Consider the following 18,245-nt stretch of genomic DNA (forward strand, 5'->3'; position numbering starts at 1 on the left):
TACAGGATCAGGTTTAAGGTGCTGGTTTTAACCTTTAAAGCCCTATACGGCCTAGGACCCTCATACCTATGGGAACGCCTCTCCTGGTATGTCCCACAGAAGAATTTACGGTCTGCAAATAAAAACATCCTGAAGATCCCAGGCCACAGAGAGGTTAGGCTGGCCTCAACTAGAGCCAGGGCTTTCTCGGCCGCGGCTCCAATCTGGTGGAACGCTCTGTCACAAGAGACTAGGGCCCTGCGAGACCTGACATCTTTCCACAAGGCCTGTAAGACAGAGCTGTTCCACCAGGCCTTTGGTCAGGGCGCAGCCTGACCCCCTCCTCTGGCAATCTGCACAGAATTTTGCTTAATGGTTGCCATCAATTTGATTTTAATTAATTTTTATAATGAAAGGTTTTTAGAATTGGATTATTTTTATTGTTGTTAGCCGCCCTGAGCCCAGCTTCGGCTGGGGAGGGCGGGGTATAAATAAAATTTATTATTATTATTATTATTATTATTATTATTATTATTATTATAGTAACCATCCTGTTTATGTGAATGTAGATAATAGATTAACAAGCACACGGGCTATAGCCATAAAGAATGCAGGAGTGCAGTTTATTTCCTATTTGTACCAATCTAGATTTATCGAATTGTAGAAGAAAGCTGCCTAGTGGAACATGATCTCTATTATGTTTTAAAGCTCTCACCAAATTTGATTTGTTTTGATTGTGTTAAAACTGAAACACACAAAAGAGCTTCTTTAAGACCAGACAGATCAGTTAGGACTCAATCCTATACACACATGTTTTGGAGAAAGTCCTGTCAAGTTCAGTGAGACTGGCTTACTAGGCATGCAGGTAGTATGTGAGAATATACTATTTATGATTATTATTATTCTATTATTTTAGTAGGCAATGAACAAAATACAGCACATTTGCTATCAACAAGTATATTGAAAAGTGTTTCTATTCATACAAATCCATGGTATTACTTTTCTTTATGATTATTTGGATCCAAATATTCAAAAATCTTAAGGTGCAAGCCATGTAAATCAAAAGTTTTAAGGTACAAGCCATGTAAGTCAATATCACAAAGATAAACCTACTAGTTCAGTTGGTAGATAAAGAGGTACTTATTCTCAGGGTTGTGGGTTCATGTCCCACATTGGATAAAAAATTCCTGCATTGCGGGGGGTTGGACTAGATGACCCTTGGGGTCCCCCCAACTCTACAATTCTATGATTCCATGAACTTCTAAGTAGTTCTACTGACCCCAGCAGGATTACTCTGGGGTAAATCTACAAGATTGTCAACCTCCTAAGTTCAGCAGCTGTACTCAGAGAAAGCTACAGGAATGGGATGTTCTTTCTTTGAGCTGCCATGAAATGCATTTGAAAATAAGATTGTTTATGGAATGAGATGGGACTGTCTGGCTCACGGGAGCCAGCTGAGAGCTTCCCATCGTTTGTTACATGCTGTGCATAATCAACATTTGGCTTAACTTTCCAAGAATGATAAAATTTCATATGCTGCTACATGACATGTGAATTATTATTATTATTTTTTACATATATTCATACCACCGACTTTCCTGTAAGTTAATCTCATCTCTCATCAATTTTTCACCAGCTTCACTCTGATGTTGATAAAGGAGATGGCTCCATCAAATACATCTTGTCAGGAGAAGGGGCAAGTTCCATTTTCATTATTGATGAGAACACGGGGGATATTCATGCTACAAAGAGGCTTGATCGGGAGGAACAAGCCTACTACACCCTCCGAGCACAAGCACTAGATAGACTGACAAGTAAACCCGTGGAACCAGAGTCAGAATTCGTCATTAAGATTCAGGACATCAATGACAATGAACCTAAATTTCTGGATGGCCCTTACACTGCTGGCGTGCCTGAAATGTCTCCTGTGGGTAAGTACTTGCAGCTGAAAATCAATTCTTGTTTTTCTTTTCATTATTTGCTTTTTCAATATTTTCTTTCTTCCTATTGCTTATTGCTTTATCACACTACTGTGTTGTCTGTGACTTACTTCTCTTGAGTAAAAGCCAAGCTTGAACCCACCCCTGAAATCTGCTAATCCATGACATGCAACACTTAAAGTTTCTAGATGAATATTTCAAGAATAAGGGAGGGAGCGTATCTGTGAAACTATTTTCTGAAACAGATAAAAGGTATCATACATTCAATTGGCAACCGAAATAATCAGGTGACTGAAGAAACTAAAATATGGTTTTGTAGAACTGGAACAGGTTTCAGTGATTGGGGCTGTTTAGTTTAGAAACAATAAACTATGTGAGGGATGGAACAGGATGGAGGTGTATGAAATCAAACATGTTGTGTAGAAAATGCACATATAAATGTTTTTCTTCCATTTATAACGCTAGAATGAGGAGTCATCTAATCACTGAATGTTGAACTATTCGGAATAGACAAAAGAAAGTGCTGCACGACACAGTGCCTCTTAAACTGTGGAATTCTCCTCCATAAGATGTAGTGATGGCCACCAAAGGAGATTAGGTAAATTCAGATTCAAAGAGGATGGGATAGGACTAAACAGGTAGTGATGGCTATATGCCACCTTCAGGATCAGTGGTAGCATTCCTTTGTACAGTATACCAGTCAGTGGAAAACAGAAGGGGGCTCTTGCCTTTATGTCTGGGCTACTCACGGGCAACTGGTTGGCCTTCGTGAGAAACTGGATACTGAGCAAGGGAGATATTAGTTCTGAACCATATGTACCATATGTTCTTAAGGGACATTTTTGAAGATTAATTTGAAGTGCTTTAAAAACGTTAATTTGATGTTGCACCCTAAGTGGTCCTTCAATGTCCTCATCAGGAGAAGTCCCTAGGTACCAATTCATGATTGTCCACACGTCTCTCCTTCACCTTAAAGAAGCAAATAAAACAGCCTGTTGAAATGTAGTAATTCGGTATTGTCACTGATTGCTAAATATTGAAAGAGTTAGTCATTATTAATATCATTGTTGTCAGTCAATATGAGCTTGGGTTTTTAGGTACTACTTGTGTATTTGGCTATTGTTCCTTCTCAGGAATAGGAAGAAGATATCATCAGTTTCTGATAAGTATTCCATGTTCAGTCTCAACAGACTATTATCTGGGTGTTTCATTTTTCCCTTGTACAGTAACTGGTGTCTATCTTGTCTTTTCTCCTTTGTGTTTGATATACACTCTCTCTCACACAGTTCTAAATGTGTTAGTTCTCTCACTGAATTGTGCTGGTTATAAAAACATAATTTATTTCACTTTAATAACCTTAAGATACCATTTCCCCCCCCTGGATCAGGTCACTTTAGAAAGACATTCATCTCTAGAGTTTGGGCAGGTATTCTACCTGTTACTAATTAAGCTAGTCACTATATCAGGGGTAGTCAACCTTTTTATACCTACCACCCACTAATGCATTTTTCTTGATGGTAAAATTTCCTTACCGCCCACCAGTGCTGCAGTAACATGTAGCGTAGAACCCCCTACTGCCCACCTGGAATCCTGAAATGCCCACTAGTGGGCAGTAGGGACCAGGGTGACCACCCTTGCTCTATACAGTAGCTATCAGTGTGTTGAACTGTAGCTTAAAATAACAATATGTGGGCTGTTCTGTGTCAATATTTTCTTTGCAGTCTATACTGCTCTAACTGCCTCCCTTTTTGCTTCAAGATAGTGGTGGCTTTTGGTAATATGGTTAAAAATGTCTGGAATGATGGGAATTCTTCTGCTGTAAATTGAGTTGCATTGTCAGTCATGAGTTCATGTGGCGAGCCCAAGTCAACAGAGGTATTGCTCAGCTGTGCAGCAAGCCTATAGCATGCAATAGTAGGCAAATGAGTATATTGATACCCCTAGAATAGTAGCCCACAATAACCAGATAATATCACCTTCCCAGTGCACACAGGTCAGTTGTGAGCCGCAAATGCATAAAAGTCCATTGCTTTGTGTTGATCAAGTTCTTTAGCAGTCACAGGGTAGAGTTTTGTTATTTACGTCATATCAAATTCCAGTCTACCATACTGTATTCTTGGCCCCTTTACAACATTTGGTTAGACCCTGATATCCTTGTTGGATAAGGTCTACGAACTTCTCCTTGTATATCATGGTGCAACAATATAGGGTGTTTTTTTTTGCTTTTGCTTACTTGCTTGTTTGTTTTGCACTTAGGCCTTTCAGTTCACTCAGTTGCAGACAGACAGAAGAGTACTTCCTAGCATACTCTTCAGATCGTTTCTCTTCAGATCGTATAAACCTTTCCCCTTTTTGAAGAGTACTTCCTAGTAATCTCTGAGGTATTGCTAAGGTATTCAGGTCCCCCTGATCTAATATAGTGTAGGATTTATCCATGAGTAGATGTCTACATCTGACAAGCCTGTTTTAGAATGCTGATAGAGAAGTACACATAGTATGTGCCTTGACTTCTCTCTTTCACTTGCAAGTCCCTGTCTGCACTGTGGGCTTCATAATAATGCATCTGCTATGGATGCCTGTTTTTGTCTTCTAACGTACTTGTCTACTGAATTGAATCTCATCATTGTTAGTAGAAGATGCTGGCCTAGTAATGTACTTGAACCAAACATTTTTCTTAAATCAAGGTCACCAAGGGTTTATAGTCTGTGAAGAGTCTGAACGAAAGTAGATCACATAGGCATCTATAAAAGCTTTACAGTGCCCAAACACTAGCAAAACATTCTCTCTTTTCACCCCCTTCAAATTTGTGCATAGCATTTTTCTGCTTCAGTAAGAGGTTAGGTAAGCGGTCTGGAACAGAATGCAGTGATCTTGCATTCTGAACTAGGCAGATGCGGTGGCATCACACCTTATTCAAAACTCCTTGCAAGAAGAAGAAGAAGAAGAAGAAGAAGAAGGAGAAGGAGAAGGAGAAGGAGGAGAAGGAGAAGGAGAAGGAGAAGGAGAAGGAGAAGGAGAAGGAGAAGGAGAAGAAGAAGAACTTGTTGGCATCACAAAAAGTATAAGATTGGCTATCAGAAGTTGTGTGCCCTTTATATTTGTAAAGGTAGCCTCCTGAACTATCTCCCAAGCCTGGTCATTGTGGATTTCAGTAAAAGGTTTAGTGGCTGTGCCTCTTTGTGCCTCTTTGAAGACGTCTTTTGAATATTTATTGATTTTAGTTAGAAGAATTTATAAAGCACTCAGTCAAAGAGTCCCTATGTGGTGAACCTAAAGCATAGAATAGAATAGAATCATAGAATCATAGAATCACAGAGTTGGAAGAGACCACAAGGGCCATCGAGTCCAACCCCCTGCCAAGCAGGAAACACCATCAGAGCACTCCTGACATATGGTTGTCAAGCCTCTGCTTAAAGACCTCCAAAGAAGGAGATTCCACCACACTCCTTGGCAGCAAATTCCACTGTCGAACAGCTCTTATTGTCAGGAAGTTCTTCCTAATGTTTAGGTGGAATCTTCTTTCTTGTAGTTTGGATCCATTGCTCTGTGTCTGCTTCTCTGGAGCAGCAGAAAACAACCTTTCTCCCTCCTCTATGTGACATCCTTTTATATATTTGAACATGGCTATCATATCACCCCTTAACCTCCTCTTCTCCAGGCTAAACATGCCCAGCTCCCTTAGCCGTTCCTCATAAGGCATCGTTTCCAGGCCTTTGACCATTTTGGTTGCCCTCCTCTGGACACGTTCCAGTTTGCCAGTGTCCTTCTTGAACTGTGGCGCCCAGAACTGGACACAGTACTCCAGGTGAGGTCTGACCAGAGCAGAATACAGTGGCACTATTACTTCCCTTGATCTAGATACTATGCTCCTATTGATGCAGCCCAGAACTGCATTGGCTTTTTTAGCTGCCGCATCACACTGTTGGCTCATGTCAAGTTTGTGGTCAACCAAGACTCCTAGATCCTTTTCACGTGTACTGCTCTCAAGCCAGATGTCACCCATCTTGTATTTGTGCCTCTCATTTTTTTTGCCCAAGTGCAATACTTTACATTTCTCCCTGTTAAAATTCATCTTGTTTGTTTTTGCCCAGTTCTCTAATCTGTCAAGGTCGTTTTGAAGTGTGATCCTGTCCTCTGGGATTACAAATAAAACCAATAATGTTTAGAAACAGCTATATGTAACTTGTTAACATGTCCAGGTAAACTTGATGTTTTTTTTTTTTTAAGCTCTTGCATTAAGCAGGACAATGAAGATGTTCAGCAGTGTCAGAAAGCATCTTGGTTCTGTAATGTTAGTCAGTGCTTACAACTCTCTGGACAATGTCCTTTTCTAGGCCTGTCCTTGTCCCATATTGTGTGATTACTTGACCCAAGAACTGCATTTCAACTTTGCATCAATTAGTTTGGTCCAGATTCAAGGAGACTGTTCCATAAGATGACCAGAATTTTGTCATAGTCTTCCATTGATGTATTAGGATGTGTATTAGGATCTTGTCCACTAATACCACAGCTCCTTTTGTGTTTCTAAGGAGCCTTGTCATCTTTCTTTGAAAAATCCTGGGAGCACTTGTGATTCCAAATGACAGACATTGAAAACAATATCCCAAAGGACATGATAAATTTAGTCAGTTCACCACTCAGTTTTGTCAAAGGTGTTTGCCAGAAACTGCTTGAGGCATCCAATTTGGAAACTACTTTGGCTCCTGTCACTTTGGGGAAAAGGTCATCTAGCATTGGGAGTACATATTTTTCTCTGACTACAGCTTCATTAAGTTTTTAAAGATCTAGACAGGTGTGCGTTTTCCCATTTTTCTTGATGACAGGGAGCATTGGTTCATACCGTGAGGTGAGCTCAGTCATTTGCTTAAGTGTGCTCCTTTCTTTTATCCTTCCTAGCTCCATTTCTACATTGTGATATAGTTGAATAGATATTCTGTGGCTGTTCGTACGTAGTATTGTTTGGCCACAGATCTTAAAGCAGAGTCCACAATGTCTCATTTTCTTAGGCAGTTGTTGTCAAACAGTCCTATTTCTCCCACAACTTTTAGTAGCCCCATTCAGGCAGCTATTTCATGACTGAGGATTGTATGGCAGACAGAAACGGCTCATCCGTGTAGCTTGTTAGTGTAGTAGAGCATCCAAAAGCTTGTATATATTTCTTGGGCTGTGTAAAACAATTGCTGCCTTTTGCACATCTGTGAGTGCTCTGGAATTTTGCATAGGCCTTCTCTGAAATAAGTGTAAGATAAGCTCCTAGATGTATTTTGAAATTAATAGCATTTTGACTGGTAGTTAAGTTTATTTTCCAAGGAGGGTCAGTGTCCTTACACAACATATACTTTAAGAAAAAATGCCTGTAGACCACTGTGGTGAGTTGTTGCACCACCTGAATACAACAGGTCTCTGGATGATGTCCTTCTCTAGGCCTATAATGATAGTAAAATGTCCTGTCTTCAAATACTTTCTGCACTATGCTCCTCTAGCTTGACTTTTGTAATTGGTTTTTGTGAATTGCATAGAGAATTTTGATCAATGGGTTGTCTAGAAATGGCATTAAATCAATAAATATGGCTTTGTAAAGAGTTACATCCTCTTACAGTTGCATACTTTCAGAAAGCACTTGGTCTATAATTCCAAACACCAATTTGTCTTTAGAATCTTCAAGCTCACTGTGTTCATCCTGTTAATTCATGATATTTATGGCCCTCCTCAGCAAAGGTAAAGGATTTAAAAACATTGTTAGCTCCCCACACCTGTACCATAAAGGAATGAGCACAATTCCTTTCTCTCTGGAGCTTTTTTGGTCAGGCAAAGGTAAACAAATTTGACTCTTTTCTTCAGGATTCTCTAAACTGGAACCTTCTGGTCCAGGAACTGTGCCTAGAGTTGGGTGAATCTCTCATCTTTTCAGTCCTAAGTTCAGTTCTCCACATTTTTATATGAAAATCAGCATTTTTGTGTGAATTTATTCTAATGCACACATTTTTCTTTGCAGTTTTGTTCATTATTCATTTTTGCAAAGCAATTTTCCCTAATATAATGCCTTTCTGTATCTCATGTTCACTAATATATGCATTTTTGTACACATTGCTTGTCTGGAGGATACCACTAAAAATACAGAGAAGTGTAAATTTGGGAAGGTGGCTGTTTTGTGTTGTTTCAAAATGTACAAATTATGTAAGTTTGCCTTTCAGTGTGTGGACTAAATAATAATAATAAAAGTCCCCTTCATAATGGTGACACTGTTTGTTGTATTTGGAATATGCGAGATCTGACACCAAGTCATGGAAGAATCAGGACACTAGTCAGTCTCCACGAAGAACAGAACAGTAGCAGGAATCTCATGGCTCCACATAGATACAACTATGTCTGGTCCTATCAAATGATTAATGCAATCTAAAGCCCCTACTCTACCCATGTGGCTTTGCCGAGTGGTGGGGCCACTGCCGCATCTGCAATCTTGCAGCACATTGTGGCCATGGTGGAATATGGGGAGGCAGTAAGGCTGCTGTACTAGCCTGGAGCTGGCTTCACAATCAGGCTTGGATCAGGCCCAATGCCATCATGTGGCAAAAGTGAGACTGGCTCAAGATCCAACAAGCCCCAGATTAGCTCAGCCCTTTGCACTTCCTATATCAGGGCCTTCTGCTGACTGCCCATGGCTGGCGTCCCACTACTGTCACTCTCACTCACAGGTTTGGCAGGCAGAGTGACATTTGCATTACACTCTTTGCAGTGGGAGGTCATCTTGGCTAGGAGAGCTGGGTAGAGGGACACCTCATCTCGATCCAAATCCCACCCAACTCAGCTCAAGTGTGGTTTGGATTGCTCTGCTAACTATATAAGGACACCGTCCACACAGAGAAAGACTAGTTTATTGTGGCATGAGCTTTCATAACTAAGGTTCTACTTCATTTGATGCAGTTTTAGACCTAGATAAAGGTAAAGGGACCCCTGACTGTTAGGTCCAGTCGCAAATGACTCTGGGTTTGTGGCACTCATCTCGCTTTACTGGCCGAGGGAGCCGGCGTACAGCTTCCGGGTCATGTGGCCAGCATGACTAAGCCACTTCTAGTGAACCAGAGCAGCGCACGGAAACGCCATTTACCTTACCGCTGGAGCGGTACCTATTTATCTACTTAAACTTGTTCACAGATGTCATTTGTTTATCTCAAGTCAACGGTCTCTTGGTGTTTTTCAGAATTCAAGAGAATCCAGATTGTATCCAGACTTATTTCCCCTGGCCATACATAAATAGTTTGGCTGTATCTTTGGGTAAATTTATTCCCTTCATTGGTATCCATCATTAGTTGTACACAGAGTAGAACCATTGAAATGAATGGACATAACTTAGTCATGTCTATTAAATTCAATGAGTCTACTCTGAATGACCAACACCGGGTGCAATCTCTTGTGTTCCTGTAACTGTGTTAGCAAGTAAGTCTTCCAGATTGCAGACTGAGAACGTAAAAATACCACATCAGAACAAACAAATAGTCTCCAGTTGCTGTGCACTGCTCTTGAAATCATTTGTCCCTGTAGCGACGTAAAGGAGAGTGGTTTGAAACATGAGTCAGGGGCAGAGGGGAGACAAGTAAATCACTTTTACTGCAATATGATTTTACTAAAATGTAAGCATAAATATTATTGCTGAGTTGATAGCTGGCTGTTTTCCACAGTCCTTTAACACAATGTCAGTGAAGGAAAAAAGGAGAGTAACCTCTGAAGGAAAGATGGAGATCAGTGTTTCTAGAGGGGAAAAAATCATGAGGGCAAGAAACAGAATTCTTAAAGCTGTTTCCAGCTGCACTCCATTAGAAGGCAAAAACTTGGATAATCCATTACTTTTAAGACCAAATGATCCCCCAACTTTACGAAGGCTATATATTTGAACAAAGAAAACCCCAATGCTGAGATCTCTCTCTCTGTGTGTGTGTCTCTCCAGTGGCCTCTCCTAGGGTTAGGAAAATTTGATAGAAGCACCACACTTTAGGTTGCCTTTGTATTAAATATATATTGTTCTTAAATCTCTGAGATTTTTGTGTGGATTTGTATTCCCCGAGTTCAGCAGGGGGCAGCATAGGAAAGTATCTTGCTCCTTCATCTTACCCCCTGAAGAGGACTGCTCTCCAGCTTTCAAGCCTTTGTTATTTCTCTTCCCTTTTCCTATGCTGATCTTTTTTAACTCAGTGCTTTAATCCCCAAGCCACATTCTCAACAGCAGTGTTTTTGTCGAAACCCAGAAACGTCTCTGAAATAAATATCATGAGGCCTTGAAGGTTTCATTGGGTTCCAAACACCTCCTTTTTTTGCAAAATAAAAAATAAAAAAATTAGATTAATGACTCCATTACCCTCCATACTGTCTGTCTGTTGCCAACATGATTGGAAGCACCACCGTACCTTCTAAGATTCTCTACTTTTCCAACCATGATCATTTTAGGTTTCCTGTGCTGTAGGAGGGCAACTAGCTACAATTCCCAAAGTTCCCTGGGAAGGATTGTTAAAGCACTCTGGGAATTGTAGTTTGGTGAGGAGAATAGTGCTTTCCTAACAACTCTTAGCACATTTAAGAAACTGCACAACCATGGGTTCTTAGCTTATAAAGCAGCATCCTGCAATCAGATAGGTGTTTGTTGATCTTCCATTACCATAAGCAAAACTGTGAATAGTTTTGTAAGTACTATACATATTTCAACAAATTTCACATTGTTAGAGGTGTGAAGTAAATTTTTGCTTTGAAGGCTCAAGTAGTGGTTATGAAATAGGAAAAAGTTCCATTTTAAAATGCAGGAAACAAGTGCCTGCCAAAGTCCTAAGACACAAAATTAATGTGACAAGAAATCTATGGATCACCTTACCAAGTAAATTTGCACTTCTTGGTTGCCATACCAAAACATTGGGAACCACTGGACTACACTGGCTGGCAAGGCATCTGTAGGGTTTCAAACAGGAGTCTCCCATTCCTACCTGGAGATGCTAGAGATTAAACCAGTAGTGCAAGGCAGATGTTATACGACTGAACTGAGACCCTTCCATTGATCCAGCTGCCTTGAACCAAAGTGGTATTGTCCAAATGTCCAAGGAAAGCAGGGATGCTTTGCTCTGGTTTCAGATGGATTTTGTGCCCACACTCAAGTCATGCTTGTTAGCTCATTGTAGCTCATGTATTTGAACACAAGTGGAGAAAATATCTGAATAAATGCAACCGAACAGAGATTGTCCGTGTTGTACAGGGCCATTTACAGGCTGGCCCAAAGGGGGTGGTAGAACCAATGGTAGCTCACTTGTTTACAAAGCATTTTGAGGATAAAATCGCTTGCATCCACCAAGATCTTGGCTCTGCTGTTATAGCAGATGAATCTCATGGGGTGTTCAGAGCACAGTCTAGTCCTGCTGTGTTGGATAAGTTTCAGTTGGTAAGGCTCATGGATGTAGACAAGGTGCTTGGATCAGTCAGGGCGACCACCTGCACTCTAGACCCTTACCCCTCTTGGCTGATAAAAACCAGCAAGGAGGGAACAGCTGGCTGGGACAGGGAGGTGATCACTCCTTAAGAAACCTTCCCTGGATTTGGAAAACCTAGCTAACTACTGGCCAGTTGCTAATCTCCCTTTCCTAAGCAAGGTTGTGGAGCGAGTGGTTGCAGACCAGATCCTGGTGCTTTTGGAAGAAACTGATTTTCTGGATCTATTTCAATTGAGGTTTTGCCCCGGTTTTGGCACAGAAACTGCTTTGGTCACCCAAAGGGCCTTCTCTGTAATGGCTCCCCATCTGTGGAATGCTCTCCCCAGGGAAGTTCACCTGGCATCTTCATTATACACCTGTAGGCACCAGGCAAAAATGTTCCTTTTTAACCAGGCCTTTGATTGATTTGATTGACATCCTATGCCCTTTTAAAATGTGTTTTTTTTGGGGGGGGGGGTTATTGACTTCTTGTTTTTTTATTATGTATTTTGTAGTTTTATATTTTGATTTTATTCTGTGAACCGCCCTGAGACCTCCGGGTATAGGGCAGTATATTAATAATATTAATAATGTATTTAATAAATGTGGCCCTTTTTGCCCAACAGAGCCAGTGTGGTGTGGTGGTTAAGAGTGGTAGACTCGTAATCTGGTGAACCGGGTTCACGTCTCCGCTCCTCCACATGCAGCTGCTGGGTGACCTTGGGCTAGTCACACTTCCCTGAAGTCTCTCAGCCCCACTCACATCACAGAGTGTTTGTTGTGGGGGAGGAAGGGAAAGGAGAATGTTAGTCGCTTTGAGACTCCTTCGGGTAGTGATAAAGTGGGATATCAAATCCAAACTCCTCCTCCTCCTCCTCCTCTTCTTCTCTTATTTTCATTGAGGGGAGGGATGAAAGTGCAGTGAGATATGATCTTCTCCTCTTTCTGGGAGTTGTTGACACTCTTTCAAATCAATGAAGGAAGAGGCAGGCCTCAAGCTAGTGCAGTAAAGGTCATGTCTCTTATTCTAGTACAGCACAGATATTTCACTCAGGAATATCCTAAGCATATCTGCTTGAGGCTCAGCTCTTCTTCATTTGTGTTTGTGTATGTTTGGCTCACTTCCTTGCATTTTCTCCTGCTCTTTGAAATAAATCAATATCTGAGACTGCCTTGTATGTCTGATCCTGTGCCAGTGAATGCTTAAGGCCTTGTGCCCTGTGGCTAACAACCGAACAGGAAATGTACTCTCTGAGCACCCAGGTAATCCTTGCATGATGCTAACCATGGTGTTAAAGGCAGTGGTGTTAAAGGCACATGGTGTTCAGTGCAGACTGAAGATTTTACACATGCAGGAACTGGGCTGGGATGTCCTGTGGAGACAACCAACCATGCCACATTCAAAGTAAGTGTAAAGTAAAAGAAGCTTGACTCCTTCATAAACAATGTTTGAAAGTAAGTGGTAATTAAGCCATTTGGACAAAAGCCCCTATGTAGCTTCTTGTATAATCCTAGCAGATGTCTTTGTTTTGGAGAATGATTAGAACTTGAAATCAGTGGGCTTTTCAGGGAAGATTCATTTAAGCTCTGTGGTGCAGCTAGATGGAAGTTACTTTTATAGATAATTGGAGACACATCCTTTCCCTGATTTATGATGCTAACAGTTTACTATGGTTATATATGGCAGACTACTTTATTAGTTTTGTCGCACATACAAGTTATTCCTTCACAGTGTATATTCTTGTTCAGATGGTAAAACAGAGGGAAATTAATTCCTGTACAAAGGAGCAGCAAAAGGTGTATAAATCACCAGAAAATAAGGTTTAAGTGGGATTATATGTGGTGCATGGGCCTTGTATACTACGGCAAATTAAATCTACTTCAAGCTTCTTGGAATGGTATATTTAAATGCCTTTGGGGTTACCAGTGGAGTAATATTTAATACTGCATTAATATTGGATTAAGGATTTAGTACCATGAACTGCTTGTGTGGCATTTATCTTACATAGTCACATTGATTCATAGTTTATTTATAAGACACGGTTTCTAATTAAACATCTACAGCATTTATGAAATATTAAGGGGAAACAAAGTATCTACCTCCTATTTAGTTTAAAATTATATCCATGGCAAGGATTTTATTAATTAGCCATTGAGCACAGCAAAAATAATTTTCAGCCAAAATAAATAATGAAAGCATGAAAACTACCAATCTTATAGAGATGATTACTAAATTCTCCCCAGTTTTTTTGATCCAGATTATCTGATCTTGTTTGCAGCATGGCAGCAGTGGATTAGCAATCCACTATTCTTCCATTCAAAAATAAACAATTCTGATCTGTAAAGACTGCTGTGCATGCACAGTTTGCCTGATATTCTTTTTCATCATGTGTCTCTCTTTCCCCCTCTCCCCTTCCACATTCCAAGTTCTCAATGTGCCTAAATATCTTTGCAAATTAATTAAATAGTAGACAAAGCTTTCTGGGTTATCTTGGATTGATCACATTTTCTCAACCTAAACTCTACCTCACAGGGTTGATGTGAGAATAAAAGTGGGGGTCACTATGCATGCCCTGAACTCTTTGGAGGAAGGTTGCAGTGATGTATTAGAATATAATAATGTATTTTAAAGAAATGTTGATGGAATGTTATGTATGATTGCATCGCCATATATGTGCACTGTGATGCATTAATCCAAACAGATGCTGGTGTAACCCTGACACCAAAAAAGACAGAAATGAACAGATGGAACTGAAAGCTGTGACAAAATGCATGTATGTTAGTTCTGGAATTAATTTTTGATTTTATCCCATGTAAAATAAGCAACAAGATAGATTGGAATGGGTAGAATGGTGGCTGAATGAGTCTTGACCTTGACTTAATCTGGGTGACCTTTATCAGAAGAAAGAAGTATGGGTATATGTGCCAACCTATCCTTCTTGATTTTTCAGCAGCTTTTGATACCGTTGACTATAGCATCCTCCTGAACTGACTCAGTGAAAGAGATAATGGGCACTGTTTTACAGTGGTTCAAGTCCTATCTCTGGGGTTGGTTTCAGGTAAGATCATCTTTTGGCTCCGTAGCTCTTGTGGCTATTTAACATCTAGTTGCAGCTTTCGTGAACAGTTATTATGAGATTTGGGGTGAGCTGTCATCAGTATACTGTAACATCTGCACATCTCTGTAGCGTCTAAATCAGGAGAGGCCTTGGAAGCCTTGGGCCACTGCCTGGACCTGGTGGTAGGCTGGATGAGGGTCAAGTCTGAATCTAGGCGAGATGAAGGTTCTGTGGGTAAGAGAGTCAGTTGTCTTCTTTGGATGGTGATGTACTCCCCATGTACTCCCAAGAAGCAGCTGGTTTGTACGTTGGGGTGCTCCTGGATCTATCCCTGTCACTAGAACTCCAGGTGACCTTAGTAGCTAGGAGTGCCTGTTGACCAGCTTCAAATGATAAACAGCAATGGTTGTTTATAGACTAACTACTGTCATCCATGCACTTGAAGGATTGTAATCTCAATATTGGATTACTGCCATTCACATTATATGGGACAGGTCCTAAGGTTGGTCCAAAAGGTGTAGCTCCTTCAAAACGCAGAGTCTTGACAACTCACTGGGACAGCAAATTGCTACCATGTTACACCACTGCTGAAAGCATTTCACTGGCTGCCAATTAGCTTCCAGGCTAAATCCAAGGCACTGGGTTAGCTAAAGGATTACCTAAAAGATTGTCTCACCCTTATATACCCACCTGATTACTGTTCTCTGCAGGACAGAGCCTCCCACAGTCATTATCTCACCAGGATGTCCATTCCATAGATTGTCAGAATTTGGCCTTTAGTGTGGCAGTAGCTACCCTTTGGAACTCCTTCCCATGACATAGCAGACAAGCGCCAATTCTATTGTCTTTTGGGGGTCTGTTGAATGCTTTCTTTTCTTTTTAGCAAGCCTTTGAAGTGGAGATTCTTATCCCAGTCTGCACTGGATTTCAAATTATTTTAATAGATGTTTTAAATTGTTAAATCGCCTTGGCATGTTTCACAGAAAGGCACTCATAAAGGAGATAAATAAGACTTGCATTATCTACTATCACAAATATACATTTTGTGTAAGCATGGTGATTGGCCATGGCATTACTTTTCCATGATGAAGAGTCAGCACTTGGATACAACTAAGAGAAAATTAAGTATGCTTAAGTACCTCTTCACTCAATATGCCAGCAAGTTTGGAAAACTCAGCAGTGGCCAGAGGATTGGAGAAGATCAGTCTACATCCCAATCCCAAAGAAGGGCGGTGCCAGAGAATGCTCCAACTACCAAACAATTGCACTCATTTCACATGCTAGCAAGGTTATGCTTAAAGGCAGGCTTAAGCAGTATGTGGACCGAGAACTCCCAGAAGTGCAAACTGGATTTTGAAGGGGCAGAGGAACCAGAGACCAAATTGCAAACATGCGCTGGATTATAAAGAAAGCTAGAGAGATCCAGAGAAATATCTACTTCTGCTTCATTGACTATGCAAAAGCCTTTGACTGTGTCGACCACAGCAAACTATGGCAAGTTCTTAAAGAAATGGGAGTGCCTGATCACCTCATCTGTCTCCTGAGAAATCTCTATGTGGGACAAGAAGCTACAGTTAGAACTGGATATACAACAACTGATTGGTTCAAAATTGGGAAAGGAGTACAACAAGGCTGTATATTGTCTCCCTGCTTATTTAACTTATATGCAGAATTCATGCGAAAGGCTGGGCTGGATGAATCCCAAGCCGGAATTAAGATCGCCAGAAGAAATATTAACAACCTCAGATATGCAGATGACAAAACCTTGATGGCAGAAAGCAAGGAGGAATTAAAGAACCTTTTAATGAGGATGAAAGAGGAGAGCACAAAATATAGTCTGAAGCTCAACATCAAAAAAACAAAGATTATGGCCACTGGTCCCATCAACTCCTGGCAAATAGAAGGGGAAGAAATGGATGCAGTGAGAGATTTTACTTTCTTGGGCTCCATGATCACTGCAGATGGTGACAGCAGTCACAAAATTAAAAGACGCCTGCTTCTTGGGAGAAAAGCAATGACAAACCTAGATAGCATCTTAAAAAGCAGAGACATCAGCTTGCCAACAAAGGTCCATATAGTTAAAGCTATGCTTTTCCCAGTAGTGAGGTATGGAAGTGAGAGCTGGACCATAAAGAAGTCTGATCGCCGAAGAATTGATGCTGGAGGAGACTCTTGAGAGTCCCATGGACGCAAGAAGATCAAACCTATCCATTCTTAAGGAAATCAGTCCTGAGTGCTCACTGTAAGGACAGATACTGAAGCTGAGGCTCCAATACTTTGGCCACCTCATGAGAAGAGAAGACTCCCTGGAAAGGACCATGATGTTGGGAAAGATTGAGGGCACAAGGAGAAGGGGACAACAGAGGACGAGATGGTTGGACAGTGTTCTTGAAGCTATGAACATGAGTTTGACCAAACTGTGGGAGGCAGTGGAAGACAGGAGTGTCTGGCGTGCTCTGGGTCCATGGGGTCATGAAGAGTCGGACACAACTAAATCACTAAACAACAACAAGTACTGCTTCAGTTATTAAAATGACAAACAGCCATGACTAACTGTGGCTTCCCAAACTTAACTGTACGTAACTTGGAGGCTGATCCATTATGGCAAACAAGACACTTTCCCACCAACTTAAGTCTGCTCTTAGCCAGCCCCCAGCTGTCTGCCTTCCTGCATAACAGCCAGTTTAGCGGGGTGGAAGTGTCTGTCAGCTTCCAGTTCCTTTGTCTTGGTGTTATCCATTTACAATTCAGCATGGAAGACAATAGGGATAAAAGTAGAATTATTTGGCTCTGCCTCTAATTGGCTCTTATTCTTCCTGTCACTAGCTCTGGCTCCACCTACTGCTGGCCTTCTTGCTTATGACCCTACCACTTTCAATGTGCAACTGTCATATGTGACAGTTTATCCCTGTGTATAAGTGATTTCTGTACAAACAAAAAAAAATATGTTTGATGACTGCCTCACCTTCAGTAAATTTGTATGTTGGTTTCTGTATGTGTGGATAACATGCTGAAGATCACTTCTTATTCTGTGCTCCACTGAAGTGATATGTCAACTACAAGTTTTTAAATAGAACCAAACCACTTCATGCATGTGATAAGTTCATGCTTCTGAACCATGTAAAAATACTGAGGGGTGGGGAGTAAAAATATAAGATTCTACCTTCTTCTTTTCTACAATGCCAAAAAAGGATGGTGAGCCACATCCTAGGGTTTTTTATAATAATAATAATAATAATAATAATAATAATAATAATAATGCAGAATAGGTTGTTGACAGCACAATCATATGCATATTGACACAGAAATAAGCCTCATTGAGTTCAGTGGAATTCAGTGGTAAGTGTTTATAGGATTGCAGTCTTAGCTCTTTAGGTGATAAGCTCACATGATCTGCTCAGTTAAAGACATATAAAGGGTGCATAGTTTGTGCCAATTCTCACATTATGCAAATTGTGACTTTGCAACACATTGAAAAAAATAAAAATCAGTGGAACTTTTCCAGGAAAAGTTATGCGTCAGTGATGGTGCTTCTCTGAAGGAGAGGGAGGGATGTATCTGGCCCACATCTGTGCAGAATCACATAGAAGAGAAGGATGTGCAGAGAGTTATGTTGCGGAGTCGGTTCAGCTTTCCCCTAACTTTGCTATTGTAATGACACAAGGGGTGTGTGTGTGTGTTTTCCAATGAATGACAGAACAACCCACCAATTAGTATCATGTTTATTGCAAATGTGGGCATTGCTTTGTGATTGACACAAGGGCCAGCCAATTAACACTGTGCAAAACTCGCTTCTCACAGTGGAAAAGAATCTGTCACAG

General features: G+C 40.8%; 1 protein-coding gene across 4 annotated transcripts in view; it reads left to right on the forward strand.

The window, feature by feature from the left end:
• The window catches only part of CDH7 (cadherin 7), a 124,124-nt gene that overhangs the window by 60,709 nt on the left and 45,170 nt on the right, over positions 1-18,245 (forward strand). For all 4 annotated transcript variants that reach the window (XM_081014170.1, XM_081014171.1, XM_081014173.1 and 1 more), the window contains exon 3: positions 1,616-1,910. In XM_081014170.1, coding sequence (XP_080870296.1) covers positions 1,616-1,910 — 295 coding nt within the window. The remainder of the gene's footprint in view (positions 1-1,615; positions 1,911-18,245) is intronic.

This window comes from Podarcis pityusensis (genome assembly GCF_964106645.2).
Source record: "Podarcis pityusensis genome assembly, chromosome: 7".
In the NCBI taxonomy this organism is placed as follows: domain Eukaryota; kingdom Metazoa; phylum Chordata; class Lepidosauria; order Squamata; family Lacertidae; genus Podarcis; species Podarcis pityusensis.